The sequence below is a fragment of the Carettochelys insculpta genome, chromosome 12 (assembly GCF_033958435.1).
Source record: "Carettochelys insculpta isolate YL-2023 chromosome 12, ASM3395843v1, whole genome shotgun sequence".
NCBI lineage: Eukaryota > Metazoa > Chordata > Testudines > Carettochelyidae > Carettochelys > Carettochelys insculpta.
Window position 1 is genome coordinate 46819103 of NC_134148.1, and position 18879 is coordinate 46837981.

At 50.8% G+C, this 18879-nt stretch overlaps 1 protein-coding gene across 1 annotated transcript in view; it reads left to right on the forward strand.

Annotated features, from left to right (window-relative positions):
* Nucleotides 1-7295: 7295 nt before the first annotated feature.
* IQGAP1 (IQ motif containing GTPase activating protein 1) overlaps nucleotides 7296-18879 on the forward strand; it is a 335028-nt gene continuing 323444 nt past the window's right edge. The window contains exon 1 of the mRNA XM_075006488.1: nucleotides 7296-7429. Within this exon, the coding sequence (XP_074862589.1) occupies nucleotides 7375-7429 (55 nt within the window). The 5' untranslated portion in view covers nucleotides 7296-7374. The remainder of the gene's footprint in view (nucleotides 7430-18879) is intronic.

The window sequence follows — 18879 nt, forward strand, 5'->3', positions numbered from 1 at the left end:
AGGGGGCTGGAGCATACGACTTACGAAGAAGGGTTGGGGGAATTGGGACTGTTTAGTCTGCAGAAGAGAAGACTGAGGGGGGACTTGATAACAGCCTTCAACTTACTGAGGGGAGGTTGCAAAGAAGCTGGAGAGAGGCTGTTCACAGTAGTCACAGATGGCAGAACATGGAACAACGGTCTCAAGTTGCGGTTGGGAAGGTCCAGGTTGAACATTAGGAAAAACTTTTTCACTAGGAGGGTGATGAAGCATTGGAAAGGTCTACCCAGGGAAGTAGTGGAGTCTCCATCCCTGGAGGTGTTTAAGTCTTGCCTCGACAAAGCCCTGGCGGGGCTGATCTGATGAGTTTGGTCCTGGTTAGGGCAGGGGGCTGGACTCAATGGATTTTTTAGGTCTCTTCCAGCTCTATTGTTCTATGATTCTATGGTTGGGGTTCCAGGGTGTGTGCATGGGATAAGCACACACGGAGGGCACTGGTTGGGGTTCAGGGTTGTGTGTGTGGGAGGAGCGCATATGGCGGGTGCTGTTTGAGGTTCCGGGGGGGGGCTGTGCAGGGGCAGTGCACACAGAGGGTGCTGGTTGGGGTTTGGGTGCATGTGTGCGGGGGGAGCGCACATGGTGGGCACTGGTTGGGCGTTCTGGGGGGGCTGTGCGGAGGCAGCACACATGGAGGGCACTGGTTGGGCTTCAGGGGTGTGTGTGTTGGGGGAGCGCACATAGCAGGCCTGGTTGGGGTTTGAGTGTTTGTGTGCAGGGGCAGAGGTCCCAGAGGGCCCTGGTTGGGGTTCCTGGGTGTGTGTGGGGTGGGGGGAGTGCACACAGAGGGCACTGCTTAGGGTTCCCAGGTGTCTGTGTGGGGGCAGCGCATGCGGAGGGCGCTGGTTAGGGTTCCTGGGGGGCTGTGGGGGACAGCGCACACGGTGGGTGCTGGGTGGGGTTCGGGTGTGTGCATGCACGGGCAGCGCACACAGAGGGCACTGGCTGGGGTTCAGGGGTGTGTGTGTGCGGGGGGAGTGCACATGGTGGACGCTGGTTGAGGTTGGGGGGTGTGTGTGAGGGATGAGCGCACATGGAGGGTGCTGGTTGGCGTTCCTGGGTGTACATGTGGGGGGAGCGCACACGGCGGGTGGTGGTTTTTTGCCTCAGTCGTCACGGACAAAGTCAACTTCGCCAGGATGGTCCTAGATGATGCAGTATGGGAAGGTGGAGGGCAGCCATCTGTGGGGAAGGAACAAGTTCTGAGCTATCCAGGAAAACTAGATGTGCACAAGTCCATGGGTCTGGATTTAGTGCACCCCAGGGTGCTGAGGGAATTGGCAGAGGTCCTTGCCGAATCTTTGGCCATTATCCTTGAAGACTCTTGGAAGCTATGTCTACACGTGAAGCCTACATCGAAGTAGCTTATTTCGATGTAGCGACATCGAAATAGGCTATTTCGATGAATAACGTCTACACATCCTCCAGGGCTGTCAACGTCGACGTTCAACATCGACGTTGGGCAGCACCACATCGAAATAGGCGCTGCGAGGGAACGTCTACGTGCCACAGTAGCACACATCGAAATAAGGGTGCCAGGCACAGCTGCAGACAGGGTCACAGGGCGGACTCAACAGCAAGACGCTCCCTTAAAGGGCCCCTCCCAGACACAGTTGCACTAAACAACACAAGATACACAGAGCCGACAACTGGTTGCAGACCCTGTGCATGCAGCATGGATCCCCAGCTGCAGCAGCAGCAGCTAGAAGCCCTGGGCTAAGGGCTGCTGCACACGGTGACCATAGAGCCCCGCAGGGGCTGGAGAGAGAGAGTCTCTCAACCCCTCAGCTGATGGCCACCATGGCGGACCTCGCTATTTCGATGGTGCGGGACGTGGATCGTCTCCATGTGCCCTACTTCGACGTTCAACTTCGAAGTAGGGCGCTATTCCCATCCCCTCATGGGGTTAGCGGCTTCAACGTCTCGCCGCCTAACGTCGATGTTAACATCGAAATAGCACCCAACACGTGTAGCTGTGACGGGTGCTATTTCGAAGTTAGTGCCGCTATTTCGAAGTAGCATGCACGTGTAGACACGGCTGGAGATCGGGAAAGATACCAGATGACTGGAAGAAGGCAAACGTAGTGACCATCTTTAAAAAAGGAAAGAAGGACAATCCAGGGAACTATAGACCCTCAGCCTTACCTCAGTCCCTGGGAAATAATAGAGGGAATCCTCAAGGAATCCATTTTGGAGCACTTGGAAGAAGGGAAAGTGATCAAAAGTAGCCAACATGGATTCACCAGGGGCAAGTCCTGCCTGACCAATCTGATTAGCTTCTATGACAAGGTAACAAGCTCCGTGGACATGGGGAAGTCAGTGGATGTGATATACCTTGACTTCAGCAAGGCTTTTGATACGGTCTCCCACAACATTCTTGTCCATAAGTTAAGGAAATATGGATTGGATCCTTGGACTACAAGATGGCTAGAAAGCTGGCTTGATGGTTGGGCCCAACGGGTAGTGGTCAATGGCTCAATATCTGGATGGCGGTCTGTTTCAAGTGTCGTGCCGCAAGGCTTGGTTCTGGCGCTGGTGTTATTCAATATCTGTATTAATGACCTGGATGAGGGACTGGGTTGCACCCTCAGCAAGTTTGCGGATGACACAAAACTAGGGGGAGAGGTAGATACGTTGGAGGGTAGAGAGGGAATCCAGAGGGACCTGGATAAATTGGAGGACTGGGCCAAAAGAAATCTGATGCGGTTCAATAAGGAGAAGTGTAGAGTCCTGCACGTGGGGCGGAAGAATCCCAAACATTGTTACAGGCTAGGGACCGACTGGCTCAGCAGTAGTATGATGGAAAGGGACCTAGGGGCTATGGTGGATGAAAGGCTGGATATGAGTAAACAGTGTGCCCTTGTAGCCAAGAAAGCTAACGGCATACTGGGGTGCCTTAGGAGGAGCATTTTGAGCAGATCTAGAGAAGTGGTTGTTCCTCTTATTTGGCACTGGTGAGGCCACATCTGGAATATTGTGTCCAGTTTTGGGCCCCCCAGTATAAAAAGGATGTGGATTTGCTGGAGCAGGTTCAGCGAAGGGCAACAAAAATGATTAAGGGTCTGGAGCACAAGACCTGTGAGGATAGGCGGAGGGATTTGGGCTTTAGTTTACAGAAGAGAAGACTTAGAGGTGATTTAATAGCAGCCTTCAGCTTCCTGAAGGGGAGCTCCAAAAAGGAGGGTGAGAAACTGTTCTCAGTGGTGTCAGATGGCAGAACAAGGATTAACGGTCAGAAGTTGAAGAGGGAGAGGTGTAGGTTAGATATTAGGAAAAACTACTTGACTAGGCGGGTGGTGAAGCATTGGAATGCGTTGCCTAGAGAGGTGGTGGATTCTCCATCCCTTGAGGTTTCTAAGTCCCAGCTGGACAAGGTCCTGGCTGGGATGACTTGGTAGGGGTTGATCCTGCTTGAAGCAGGGGGCTGGACTGGATGACCTCCTGAGGTCCCTTCCAGCCCTATGATTGTGTGATTCTGTGAGTCTGTTGAGATTTGGGTGGGTGTGTGTGAGATGAGCGGACATGGCAGGTGCTGGTGGGGGTTCGGGTGTGTGTGTGCGGGGGCAATGCACACGGAGGGCACTGTTTGGGGTTGGGGTGTGTGTGTGCAGGGGGAGAGCACACGGAGGGCGCTGGTTGGGGTTCCCAGGTGTGCATGTGGGGGGGGCGCACATGGCGGGTGCTGGTTGAGGTCCCAGGGGGCTGTGCAGGGGCAGCGCACATGGAGGGTGCCAGTTGGGGTTCCGGCGGGGGCTGTGCGGGGGCAGTGCACACGGAGGGTGCTGGTTGGGGTTCCTGGGTGTGCATGAGGGGGCAGTGCTCACGACGGGCGCTGGTTGGGGTTCCCAGGTGTGCATGACGGGGCAGTGCACACGGTGGGCGTCGGCTGGGGTTCCGGCGGGGGCTGTGTGGGGGCAGCGCACACGGAGGGTGCTGGTTGGGGTTCCTGGGTGTGCATGAAGGGGCAGTGCACATGGCAGGTGCTGGTTGGGGTTCCGGGGAGCTGTGCGGGGGTAGCACACATGGAGGGCACTGGTTGGGGTTCGGGTGTGTGTGTGTGCGGGGGCAGTGCACACGGCGGGTGCTGGTTGGGGTTCCTGGGTGTGCGTGCGGGGGCAGTACACATGTCAGGTGCTAGTTAGGGTTCTGGGGGGCTGTGCGGGGGTAGCACACATGGAGGGCACTGGTTGGGGTGTGTGGGGGGGGCAGCGCACACGGTGGGTGCTGGTTGGGGTTCTGGGGGGGCTGTGTGGGGCAGTGCACACGGGAGGCGCCGGTTGGGGTTCTGGTGTGCGTATGTAGGGGCAGTGCTCCTGGAGGGCCCTGGTTGGGGTTCCTGGGTGTGCGTGCGGGGGGAGTGCACACAGAGGGCACTGGTTAGGGTTCCGGGGTGTGTGTGTGGGAACAGTGCATGCGGAGGGCGTTGGTTAGGGTTCCAGGGGGCTGTGGGAGGGAGCGCACATGGCGGGTGCTGGGTGGGGTTCGGGTGTGTGCATGTGGGGGGAGTGCACATGAGGGGCGCTGGTTGTGGTTTGGGGGTGTGTGTGGGGGATGAGTGCACATGGCGGGCACTGGTTGGGGCTCCTGGGTGTGCATGTGGGGGGAGCGCACATGGTGGGCACTGGTTGAGGTTCTGGGGAGTGTGTGCGGTATGAGCACACACAGAGGATGCTGCTTGGGGTTCAGGTGTGTGCATGCGGGGGCAGTGCACACGGAGGGCACTGGTTGGGGTTCAGGGGTGTGCGTGCAGGGGGGAGCGCACATGGCGGGTGCTGGTTGGGGTTTGGGTGTGTGCGTGCAGGGGCAACGCGCACGGAGGGCACTGGTTGGGGTTGGGGTATGTATGTGCAGGGGCAGCGCACACGGCAGGTGCTGCTTGGGGTTCTGGGGGAGGCTGTGCGGGGGCAGCACATGCGGGAGGCGCCGGTTGGGGTGTGTGTGTGTGGGGGCAGCTCTCACATTGGGCACTGGTTGGGGTTCCTGGGTGTACATGAGGGGGCAGTGCACATGGTGGGTGCTGGTTGGGGTTCCTGGGTGTGCATGAGGGTGCAGTTCACACGGTGGGCACTGGTTGACCTTTGGGGGTGTGTGTGTCAGATGAGCGCACATAGAGGGTGCTGCTTGGGGTTCAGGTGTGTGCATGTGGGGGCAGTGCACATGGAGGGCACTGGTTGGGGTTTAGGGGTGTGTGTGCAGGATGAGCACACACAGAGGGTGCTGCTTGGGGTTCAGGTGTGTGCATGCAGGGGCAGTGCACACGGTGGGCACTGGCTGGGGTTCCGGGGGTCTGTGCGGGGGCAACACACACAGAGGGCGCTCTTGGGGTTCAGGTGTGTGCATGCGGGGGCAGTGCACATGGAAGGCACTGGATGGGGTTTAGGGGTATGCATGCAGGAGGGAGTGCACCTGGTGGGTGCTGGTTGGGTTTCAGGTGTGTGTGTGCGGGGGCAGCACACATGGAGGGCACTGGTTGGGGGGGGGGTGCGGGGGCAGCGCTCACAGTGGGCGCTCGTTGGGGTTGGGCTGTGTGTGTGTGGGGGCAGCACACATGGCGGGTGCTGGTTGTGGTTCTGGGGGGGCTGTGCAGGGGCAGCACACACGGGAGGCGCCGGTTGGGGTTGGGGTTGGAGTGTGCCTGTGTGGGGGCAGTGCTTACGGTGGGTGCTGGTTGGGGTTCCCGGGTGTGCATGAGGGGCCAGGGCACACGGTGGGTACTGATTGGGGTTGGGGTGTACATGTGCAGGGGGAGTGCTTACGGTGGGTGCTGGTTGGGGTTCCCGGGTGTGCATGAGGGGGCAGTGCACACGGCGGGTGCTGGTTGGGGTTCCTGGGTGTGCGTGCGGGGGCAGTACACATGTCAGGTGCTAGTTGGGGTTCTGGGGGGCTGTGTGGGGGTAGCACACATGGAGGGCACTGGTTGGGGTGTGTGTGGGGGTGCAGCACACACGGTGGGTGCTGGTTGGGGTTCCCGGGTATGCATGTGGGGGGAGCACACACGGCGGGCACTGGTTGACCTTCGGAGGTGTGTGTGGGATGAGCACACACAGAGGGCGCTGCTTGGGGTTCAGATGTGTGCATGCGGGGGCAGTGCACATGGAGGGCACTGGTTGGGTTTCAGGGGTATGCATGCAGGGGGGAGCGCACATGGCCGGTGCTGGTTGGGGTTCGGGTGTGTGCGTGCAGGGGCACCGCACACAGAGAGCACTGGTTGGGGTGTGTGTGTGCGGGGGCAGCGCACACGGCGGGTGCTGGTTGGGGTTGGGGTGTCTGTGTGCAGGGGCAGCGCACACGGCGGGTGCTGGTTGGAGTTCCGGGGGGGGGTGCTGTACAGGGGCAGCGCACACGGGAGGTGCTGGTTGAGGTGTGCGTGTGCGGGGGCAGCGCTCACGGCGGGCGCTGGTTGGGGTTCCCGGGTGTGCAGGAGGGGGCAGTGCACATGGCGGGTGCTGGTTGGGGTTTTGGGGGGGCTGTGCAGGGGCAGCGCACCCGGGGGGCGCCGGTTGGGGTTCCAGAGGGGGCTGTGCAGGGGCAGCGCACACGGCGGGCGCCGGTTGGGGTTCCGGGGGGGGCTGTGTGGGGGCAGCGCACACAGCGGGTGCTGGTTGGGGTTCCCAGGTGTGCATGGGGGGCAGTGCACACGGCGGATGCCGGTTGGGGTTCCAGGGGGGGGCTGTGCAGGGGCAGCGCACACGGGAGGCGCCGGTTGGGGTGTGCGTGTGCGGGGGCAGCGCTCACGGCGGGCGCTGGTTGGGGTTCCCGGGTGTGCAGGAGGGGGCAGTGCACATGGCGGGTGCTGGTTGGGGTTTTGGGGGGGCTGTGCAGGGGCAGCACACCCAGGGGGCGCCGGTTGGGGTTCCGGAGGGGGCTGTGCAGGGGCAGCGCACACGGCGGGCGCCGGTTGGGGTTCCAGGGGGGGCTGTGTGGGGGCAGCGCACACAGCGGGTGCTGGTTGGGGTTCCCGGGTGTGCATGAGGGGGCAGTGCACACGGCGGACGCCGGTTGGGGTTCCGGGGGCTGTGCGCGAGCAGGGCACACGGCGGGCGCTGGTTGGGCTTCCGAGTGTGTGTGCGGGGGGTTTCAAAGGGTAGCTGGGGTGGTGGAAAGTGAGGCGCTGCCCGCCCGGGAGGCGGTCGGCGGGCAGCAAGAAGCGAGCGCAGGGCGTAGGCTGCTGCCGTGGGCGGGAAAGCGGGCGCGGCGGCTCCGGGCGGTGCCTCCTTCCGACACACCCAGCACTGAGCGCAGGAAGAGGAACAGCCGCTCCCGCCTCAGCCGCTACTGCGTCCGCCCAGCCCCGCAGCGCCCGAACTGCTCAGCCCGCCCGGCTCGGTCCGCAGCGCCATGTCTGTCTCGGAGGAAGCGGATGGGCTCGGGATGGCCCGGCCCCACTACGGCTGTGAGTACCGCGCAGGGCAGAGCCCGGGGCTTCCAGTTGCTTTGGCGATGGGCCCTGGCTTCGCGCCTGCCGGCCCTGCCCGAATACCCGGGCCCTGGGGAAGTCGCGGAGTGGGGATGTGCGGGCGCAGGTGGGGGTCTGCGGGGTGGGAGGGCTGGCGCTGTTGGTGCGCCGCGCTGGGGGTGGGGACGCGCTCGCTGTAGCAGTCACGTCTGACTGACTCAGCGCCGCCGCCCTCGCAACGCGCAGCGAGATCTCGGGTCCGGAACCGCCTCTGTGCCAAGCGCCCGGCCGCATGGGGCAGGCAGGAAGTGCTAGGAGCTGCAGCTGCCCGTGGCTCGCGGGGTGTTAGTGGGGGGAGATCCTTGCTCGCTGAGAAGGCTGATCTTCCCAGAGATTGGTCTTCAAGGCCCTGACGGGCTCCTTCTGTGGACCTTAGTGTTGGGGTGTTTTACCCGTTGTATGTGAGACTCACGTGGCCATACTGATCTGTCGTGATCTTTTGCTAATGGTCAGTCTGTGTTTTACCTTGGTTGAATTCAAACATCTCAATTCATCTTTTCTTAGTTAAGTTTTCTTTGGTATTTCTTGACCAAAAGTACTCACAGGTTTGAGGACCGCTTCCTCATTTTACTGTATTAACATTATGGCCTATTTTCTACTTCATGTATTCTGTACAAGACATCTGAAATAGTGCAAAAATACCAGTCTTACAAATATTAGGGAGAGAAGGAGATGAAGCAATAAATGTTATTGGACTGACTTCTACTGGTGAGGGAAATGAGCTTTAGACCTTACCCAGAGCTCTTCTTCAGGTCTGAGAAATGTGTGTCAGCTAAATTAGACCTGCAGGTGAGTACTGTGTAAGCTTCTGAACAGAACGTAGTCAAGTAACACAACACCTTTGAACCTTGTCTACCTAATAGCCTAAGACCAACTTGGTCACAACTGTCACAGCAGTCTACAAATATTAATGTCTTGACAAATCTGCACACGCCCTTGCAAATAAGTTGTCCATTATTAATCCTTTCAAAGTCTGCTGAATTTAAATTTTTCTTTAAAAATCACAACTTATTTGTCTTATACTACTGGGAGAATTCCGTGTCAAAAAGTTATGCACAACAGTAGTTAAAATTCTGAATATTTTGTTTGTCAGTATAACACTATATGAATATGCCAGGTATACTTATTTTGATAATATATTTTAAAATACCTTTCAGCAATGATGTCTAACAAAATATAGACAAAAACAAATTCACGAAGTATTTTTTTAACAAATAGATTCTTTACTAGGCTATTAATTTGGAACTTGAGTAATTTATTTAAATTACGGTACAGAACTGCGTTCTGCGCCTGTCAGAAGCAGTGCAAAGGTTTGGTTGAGTCAGGGATAGTGGAGAAGCTGAGGAAGAGGGAACGAGTCTGGTAGCGAAGCTGGAGAGCTTTTGGGTGTGGGTGGAAGAAGTATGAACGTTTCTTTTAGGGAAATCTTTAGGGAGGTGGGGAGCCTCCTTAATGCAGACCCCAGCTGACCCTGAGTCCCTCTCATTCAGTCAGGCACATCTGCCCATTTCTGGCCCTGAACCCCGCTGCCTTGTCCACATGTGAGCTTGGAGGCTCTCATCCCTTCAGTCCTTGTCTCGTTGTCACCTCACTAGCTCCTGAGCCCACATTGTAGTTTGTGCCTGCTACTACCCCTTCCAAACCCAAGTCTTTGACTTCCTAGCAGTTACGTCTGCCTCACTGTGCCTCCTAATCTGGCTCCACCAGTAGTCTGCTGTAATGAATAATCAACTTCTTCCTGTTAGTGACTGTTAGCTGTTGCTGTGGGGGCAGGCAGGATACGACCTGCCAAGCGTTTTGACTGGCCTGTCCTGCGAGGACCCTGTGACAGGCTGACTGCCTATTTCAGCACCAGGCTACTTAAAATGGCTGGTGGCTCCCTCCAAGTGCCTGTAGGTATTGTGTTCTCCTTGATGGGGGTGGGGAAGATCACATGCTCCCCCTTCCTTCTGTCTAATCATTGCAGCTCCCGTTGGCTGTTTTCCAGCCAATGAGAACTGCAAAGATTGGGTTGGTAGCAGTGCATGAAGTTTTTCTTCCAGCCTTTCCCTCCAGCATGTGGTACAGAGAAACAGAGGGAATAGTGTGGGGCTGATGCAGGCAGAGATTCTGCCTTGGGGTCCCACTGGGCTGCTGGCCAGGAGGTGCCTAGGAAAGTCCCTCCTGTGCAGAGCCTGTCTCTGGCATCCCCACCTGCACCCCACTTTCTTGCCCCAGGTCACCATCCAGACCCTCTGCACTGTCTCTCCCCCAGGTCTCTGTTCACTCCCAGACCTTGCACCCCTTCCTAAAACCCTCCCTTAGGCCAGAATCCTCCCCTGCACCCATATGCCCTCCCCAGCAGCCCCGCTGCACTACCAGCCTCCCACTTCAGGTCACGACTCCCTCCCAGATCTTGCGTCCAACTCGTACATCCTTCGCCAGGTCAGAACCTTCTGTACTCATACTGCCTCTGAGATACTGCACCCCAGTTCCCTACCACAGGTCACAACTGCCTCCTTCACCCAAACTCTCTTTCAGACTATGCACACCAGTTTCCTACCTAAGCTCCTTTCTGCACCCAACCTCTGTCCCAGACCTTGCACCTCCTCCATAGAAAAATGTGGCCCTTGACCACTTACTGAAATCTTGGAGTGGCCACCCCATTAAAAATTATTGACCACCCTTTTGTTACTGCCAGCCAGTCAGCTGTTTTGGTGACACAGTGGCCTCTTGTGAAATTCAGAATTGCAGCACACCTTGGGCAGTATATATTTTCTGCAGAGGAAAAAAAAAGTTCTGCACCAAATATGAATTGTGTGTGTGCAGTTATGCAGAATTCCCGCAGGAACAGACTCTTATGTTTGTGATAATAGTCTTCCAAAACCAATTCAGTGCTATAGTAGCTGCAGGCAGATATCAGTTGTGTTACCATTGCTTCTTAGTGCTTTCATAAACAGCTTGTGTGTAACTCCATGTTGATGTTGTTCAGTGTTACAATGTTAAAGATAGCAGATTTCATGCTATTTGCGACCATGCTTGGGAAAACAATTAGAAACAAGCAGAGGTAGCAATTTAACTTACTAATGGTGTAGGAGAACACTCAAAAATGGAGGCCAAGTGGGTAGACAACTGGAGACACATTGTTTATAGTGAATGTGCGTAGAGGTAGGATAGAGGAGAGTCACCCCTCTTGACACATCCAAGAAGCTGTGGGGCAGTAATTACAAGATAAGAGAGGTTCTCCCTACCAAGAACCAAAAGGGGGATATATGTATTTCAAATATATTGTATCTCTTCTAGACAGATTGCTGTGAAGGCTGGAGGAAACCCCTGAATTTTTACAGGGAGAGCACCTTGAAATGAATACCAGTAGTCTGCAGTTTGTATAATGTAACAGATTTTTTGGTTAGAGTGCCAACTCCACAGTTTTATGGGCACCTCCCCCAAAATTGTAACCACGGTTGCTTTGGGCAGTGTGCTATTTGTCTTCCTTCTGCCTTGCAAACAAGAGATTCTATGTTTTTTGTTTTTTTTTTAAATCTTAATTTCTTTTCTTCCTTTTCACCTAATATTCCCCCTTTCCTTACACCAGCTCCCCTTCTTGCCTTCACTTCTTGGTTTTTTTTTATTATTTGCAGTTGTTTTTTGTAGTTGCAGCATTGGGAAAGCTAAGTTAAAGAAATATTTTACACATTTTTCTGAAAGCTTTGAAACTTGTAGTCATTTTTATCTCCTTGGGACATGAGTACCAAAACCTTGGATCTCTCTTGCTCTGAGGTTGGCAGTTTCATAGCTCCTGTGGAGTGTAACTATTGGGTGGAGCTCATAGTTGTGAAGAGATACACCTTTCTGTGTTATTTTGGGCTGGTTCCATAGGTGACATTAAAGATTAGTTTTGAGGCTTTATATTTGATCAGATGTGGGCTTTCCAGTAACTAGCAGGAGAGGAGGTAGGCTTCTCACTGGGGTCTCTAGACCTTGCAGTGTTTTGTATCAGACTATGTCAGGTGTTAGATTTTTCACACCCTGTTTAAAATGTCTTTCGCATAAAAATGAGGTAACACATTTATCTATTCAAATGTTACCAGCTTGGAATTGTTAAAAAAAATCATCTTACCTTCTAATTCAGGGGTGGGCATTAATTTTTGATGTGGGGGCTACTTCAAGAATTTGGAAAGTGATGAAGAGCTGCACTCTTCCATTATATTAATGGAGGAGGTGTAGTGTCAGAGATGGAGGTAGGGTGCAGAAAGGAGCTTGGGATAAGGTTTGGGGTGGAAGAGCTGGCTGTATCTTGTCCACCCATGTTCTAATGCTGTGTAGCAAGAATTCACTAGTCCTCCATGTCTAAATTAATAGTTGATTTGATGTACAATGTGAATATTCTGAAGGGCCAAGGTCCCACTTTATCTCTTAAGCCTTAAGAATGGAATGCATAATGTGTCTGTGGAACGAAGTCCTGGTGACATGAGGTTGTAATACTGAATCCAGTCTTCATCCCTTGGTTTAAAAATATTAATATTTCTATGGATGAAAACATCTGCAATTGGTTATGTTAAATAAATACAAATTGAAGGGCTATCAAATGCTGAGGTTTCAGAGCATAAGGCAACCTCTTGACTGACGGGTTAGGAAGAAGCTTCCCTTTTTGGAAGTTATTTCATAAGTACCCAAAATGAGAGTTTTTATAGTTTATATATAGCATCAGGTACTCCCTTGTTCAGATGAAGGATACTGGAGTAGCTGGGAAACTGGTGTAAGCTAGTATGGCAATTCCTATCTTTTATAACACCACCTCCCCAACAAAATTAACAGAAAAAGCTTGGGGTTTCTGGTGTGACAGGCCAGTGATAATTGTAGATTTTCAGTTTGGGGAAAAAAAATGAAATGCCATTTAACACTGCAGATTCTCCTATCAAAACAAAAAGCAGTCAAGTAGCACTTTAAAGAGTAGCAAAATAGTTTATTAGGTGAGCTTTCGTGGGACAGACCCACTTCTTCAGACCATAGCCAGACCAGAACAGACTCAATATTTCAGGTACAGAGAACCAAAAACAGTAAGCAAGGAGGACAAATCAGAAAAAGATAATCACGGTGAGCAAATCAGAGAGTGGAGGGGTAGGGGGGAGGTCAAGAATTAGATTAAGCCAAGTATGCAGACAAGCCCCTATAGTGGCTCAGAAAGTTCCTGTCCCAGTTTAAACCATGTGTTAATATGCCAAATTTGAATATAAAAGCCAGCTCGGCTGCTTCCCTTTGAAGAACGGTGCAAAAGTTCTTTTTCAGTAACACACATACCCTTAGGTCATTAATAGAATGCACCATTCCATTAAAATGTTGACCAACTGGTTTGTGGACCTGGAGTGTTTTGATGTCTGTTTTGTGCCCATTAACCCTTTGTCTAAGGGAGTTAGAAGTCTGTCCAATATACAAAGCATCTGGGCATTGTTGGCACATGATGGCATATATGATGTTAGTAGAGAAGCATGAGAAAGTGCGCGTGATTCTGTGAGTAACCTGGTTAGGTCCAGTGATGGTATTTCCAGAGAAGATATGTGGACAAAGCTGGGAGCGGGCTTTGTTGCAGGGAAAGGTTCCAGGACCGGTATTCCTGGGCTATAGACTGTGGCCGTTAGTGAGGATCCTCATCAGGTTGGGAGGTTGTCTGTAGGAGAGAACAGGCATGTCACCCAGGGCCTTCTGGAGTCTGGCATCCTGATTAAGGATAGGTTGTAGGTCTTTAATGATTTGTTGCAGTGGTCTGAGTTGGGGGCTGTAGGTGACGACCAGTGGTGTTCTGTTCTTGGCTTTTTTGGGCCGATCTTGGAGCAGCTGGTCTCTGGGTATTCGTCTGGCCCTGTCAATTTGTTTTTTTACTTCTCCTGGTGGGTAATTCAGGTTTATGAATATTTGGTAAGGATCTTGTAGTTTTTGATCTCTGTCAGTGGGATCAGAGCAAATGCGAGTGTATCTAAGAGCTTGACTGTAAACAGTGGATCTAGTCATGTGTGCAGGATGGAAGCTAGAAGGGTGTAGGTAAGTATAGCGATCCGTAGGTTTTCGGTACAGTGTGGTACTGATCAGGCCATCCTTGATTAGTACTGTAGTGTCCAGGAAATATATCTCTTGCATGTTGTAATCGAGGCATAAGTTGATGGTGGGGTGCAGATTGTTAAAGTCTCTGTGGAATTCTCCTAGAGTCTCTGTGCCATGGGTCCAAATCATAAAGATGTCATCAATGCATCTTAAGTAGAGGAGGGGTAACGGGACGAGAGCTGAGGAATCGTTGTTCCAGGTCAGCCATAAATATATTAGCATATTGTGGGGCCATGCGGGTGCTCATAGCAGTTCCACTAATCTGGAGGTATAAATTGTCCCCAAATCGGAAATGATTGTATGTGAGAGCAAAGTTACAGAGGTCAGACACCAGATTGGCTGTGGTGTCATCAGGGGTGGTATTCCTGATTGCTTGTAATCCATCTTTATGTGGAATATTAGTGTACAAAGCCTCTATGTCCATTGTGGCAAGGATGGCGTTATCAGGAACTTTTCCGATGTTTTGTAATGTCCTCAGGAAGTCGGTGGTATCTCGGATATAGCTGGGAGTGTTGGTGGCATAGGGTTTGAGGAGTGAGTCCATGTAACTGGATAGTCCGGTGGTAAGGGTGCCAATACCTGAAATGATAGGGCATCCAGGGTTTCCAGGTTTGTGGATTTTGGGAAGTAAATAGAATAATCCAGGCTGCGGCTCAGATGCTGTGTCTGAGTGAATGAGGTCCCAAGTAGCAGCAGGGAGTTCCTTCAGTAGTTGTCGTAATTTCCTTTGGAATTCCAAAGTGGGATCAGTGGAGAGAGGTCTGTAAAATGTGGTGTTGGAGAGTTGTCTGGCTGCCTCCTGTTCATAGTCTGACTTACTCAGGATGCCAACAGCACTCCCTTTGTCAGCTGGTTTGATTAAGATGTCTGGGTTATTTTTGAGACTATGGACAGGATGGCGTTCAGCATACAGAGACTTTAACAATCTACACCCCACCATCAATTTATGCCTCGATTACAACATGCAAGAGATACATATCCTGGACACTACAGTACTAATCAAGGATGGTCTGATCAGTACCACACTGTACCGAAAACCTACTGATCGCTATACTTACCTACACCCTTCTGGCTTCCATCCTGCACGCATGACTAGATCCATTGTTTACAGTCAAGCTCTTAGATACAATCGCATTTGCTCTGATCCAACCGACAGAGATCAAAAACTACAAGATCCTTACCAAATATTCATAAACCTGAATTACCCACCAGGAGAAGTAAAAAAACAAATTGACAGGGCCAGACGAGTACCCAGAGACCAGCTACTCCAAGATCGGCCCAAAAAAGCCAAGAACAGAACACCTCTGGTCATCACCTACAGCCCCCAACTTAGACCACTGCAACGAATTATTAAAGACCTACAGCCTATCCTTAATCAGGATGCCAGACTCCAGAAGGCCCTGGGTGACATGCCTGTTCTCTCCTACAGACAACCTCCCAACCTGATGAGGATCCTCACTAACGGCCACAGTCTATAGCCCAGGAATACCGGTCCTGGAACCTTTCCCTGCAACAGAGCCTGCTGCCAGTTTTGTCCACATATCTTCTCTGGAAATACCATCACTGGGCCTAACCAGGTTACTCACAGAATCACGCGCACTTTCTCATGCTTCTCTACTAACATCATATATGCCATCATGTGCCAACAATGCCCAGATGCTTTGTATATTGGACAGACTTCTAACTCCCTTAGACAAAGGGTTAATGGGCACAAAACAGACATCAAAACACTCCAGGTCCACAAACCAGTTGGTCAACATTTTAATGGAATGGTGCATTCTATTAATGACCTAAGGGTATGTGTGTTACTGAAAAAGAACTTTTGCACCGTTCTTCAAAGGGAAGCAGCCGAGCTGGCTTTTATATTCAAATTTGGCATATTAACACATGGTTTAAACTGGGACAGGAACTTTCTGAGCCACTATAGGGGCTTGTCTGCATACTTGGCTTAATCTAATTCTTGACCTCCCCCCTACCCCTCCACTCTCTGATTTGCTCACCGTGATTATCTTTTTCTGATTTGTCCTCCTTGCTTACTGTTTTTGGTTCTCTGTACCTGAAATATTGAGTCTGTTCTGGTCTGGCTATGGTCTGAAGAAGTGGGTCTGTCCCACGAAAGCTCACCTAATAAACTATTTTGCTACTCTTTAAAGTGCTACTTGACTGCTTTTTGTTTTGATAGTGTATAGACTAGCACGGCTTCCTCTCTGTTACTGCAGATTCTCCTATTTAGTATAGCAGACAATAATATGGTTCATATTTTCATACTTCCATTACAATTAATACAGCTAAATCCCTTGAACTTTTTTTTTAGTATTTACACCTAGGTTTCTACAGGAGTAGAAAGATACGAGTGAGATCTCATTTGATTCCAAGTATAGCTACAATAAGGAATTTGTGATGCCATAATATTTCCTTTTCTGCACTGTGAAGAGCAAAGATTTTTGAGGTGGAGGCACTCCTCTTTTCTTTGGTGTGTGATACCTATTTCTCCATTCATGTTCTTCCTGCAGCCTCCTCAGATGCATAAAACATCCAGTCACCATTCTGTATACTTCTCCTTGCCTCAAGTAACACAATAAGAGCATTCTTTGGATCCATCTGCCACAGGAGGACTCCTTTTCTCCACTGGTGTGATGCCTTCTTTTTAAATGAATTCATCTTATGTACAAAAACTTTAAATTTGTAATCTGAATGAAATGTTACTGTTGAAAAGTGAGGAAATTGCAACGTTAATGCTGAATCTTAAATCTGGCCCCTTTTGTTTTATGCATTATAATATAGTCTTTGATTTCTTGAAACCTGTTCATTTTCAATGTATAGTTTAAGATGTGCACTCAATAAGGCAGGGATTCATAGTGAATGAGAATGTGGTCCCGTAGACTTATGGTTCATTTTGGGCCTAATTGTGTTTGAAGTTACCAGGGTCTTAAATCTGGCATAAATCCATTGAAACTACAGATTTACCTTCACTAGACTGGCACCCTTGAGACCTGACCACTACTGAACAAGAGAATGGACTGCTGGAGGTCCATATTGTCTGGCAGCATTATTAACACTTCCCCTGCATGGTGGGTTCTTAGAAGACACTTAAGGATAAATTAGAGCTAAATAACAGAACAGAACTCTAAGAGCCAAGACTGGTGGCTGTAAACAAGGGGTGGAAAACTGCTGGCCCATGCCCTGGCTTGTCTGGATCTGTATCCTGAGGCTAGGGTCTCCCCCCATAGTGTCTGGCCCATGATGGGGTGAAGGGTTTGAAGCCCTGAGCCTCATGGGCTGGATCAGACAAGCCAGGGTTGGAGCCAGACTGTGGTTCTGCTGGGGGTGTGTGTGGGTGGTGTTGGGGAGGGGCAGGGGCAGGAAGTGGCTCCAGGCTGTGTTGCCACTTGCCGTTGTTTCCCTACCTGGGGGAGGGGGAGAGGGAACAGCAGTGGCCTTGGCAGAACTGACTGAGGATTCATACTGCTGCTCTGATTGGTCAGAATTCCAGCCAGTCACTGTGCAGAGGATACATATCCAGGAGTGTGCAGGTAAGTGCGCCCCCATCACCCAGAACCCTTGCCCTCTACCCCTCCTGTGCGCCCTCTTCCTGCACCCTCCCTCCCACCTCCAGTCTGACCCCAAACTCTCCACCCCCTCCTGCCCAAACCCCATGCCCCTCTGCTACACCCCCTCTTGCCTAGACTTCCCACCCACATCCTGCCCCACCCTGACACCTCTCTTCCAGACCCCACACCCCAAATCCTTCTGCACCCTTCCACCCAGACCACCACCTTTCTCCTACATTGCCCTTCCTCAGATTCCCCATGAGCAGCCTGCTGCTGTATCGCCCTCCTGCCCAGACCCCCCAACCACAGCCTGCTTCTGTACCCTACTCTAGTCCAGGTCACCCACCCCCCCAGCCTACTGCTGCCAAGACTGCCTTTCCCCAGCCTGCTCCTGTACCTTCCTTCCTACTTAGATCCCAGAGCCCTGGCTCCTGCCAATAGTTGGGGTCCATATCATTTTGAATTTTGGGCTTTTTGTTTTTTTTTTGCTTCTCACTTGTGTTGCCTCGACTGATGTCTGTGTGTCTCCCAACCTGAAAATGGTTCACCATACCTGCTGTAATCAGTATCTATGGGACCACAGGAAATTTGACAACAGCCATAATAAGTGGTCATCTGGATAACTAAAATCATGCTGGATTACAGATGTTGCTGGACAAGAGAGCTCCGAATTAGAGAGTTTTAACTTTTAGTGGTCTTATTTGAATGTTCATGTATGTGTACAAGTAGATTTGGACCCTTTGAATAGTGAATGAGATAGGGATCCTCTCACTCAATAGTGGAAACAAAAATAAGCTTGCTCAGCTGTGTCACTAATTGTGCACAGAATGAGTTGAATTCTTAAGAAATACAGTGAACTCTTTCATATTCAGCATTCTACTATCCAGAACTCTCAAATAACCAGTGTTTTAACTGTAAAATAAATTTTACTTAGATTTTCTATAAAAAAAATTATAGTGAGAGTAAATACAAATACATACAGCAAATGCAGTATAAGTTTACATTGTACAATAGTACTGTTGGTAAATAAAGTATTCTGCATTCATTTTTTGTTTTCTTAATATCTATTTTATTTTTCTTTAGTGTTATGCATTGCTAGGTATACCTGTCTGTTATCCAAAATACTTGAATATCTGGCAACTTCCCAGCCCCATGTGTTCTGGATATAAACGAGTTTACTGTTCTGCTATGTGATTATGTAATTTAAATACTTTATTGCAATGCAGATTCCCCACTCAGAGCTGCATTGTATGGAAAATCAGGCTAAATTCCAATTTGGACTGTCCTGTATGTGGAGGCAATATATGTGTAATTTTTCTGCATGGTTTACTAATTCTCTTAAGCATGTGTAAATAGCTCTTTCTCAGAGATTTATAACTGTCCTATTTGGTGGCTTTTAATGGGAACAGCACAAGTGTAGCTCTCACGCAGGACACATCTACCTAAATTTTAAGTTTTTGCCCCAAGGATGCAGCTACTAAAATGTTACATTTAATAAGTCTGTTCATAGATTATTCTAATTACAAAACCTTTAAGATGGAAATGCTTAGGCATCCTTAATATGATAGCAATTATTACATGCTTCAGCTGTTGTAAATTTTGAGAAGAAATATTATAGGTGAATGAAATTTTGTTTTGGGCTGTTATTCACATCTGGTATTAAAATAAACCAGTAATAGGTTTTTCAGGTGAAAAAAGACCATTACAGTAACCTTTTTGACTTTCTGTATATCACAAGATTTAGAACTTCATGCATTG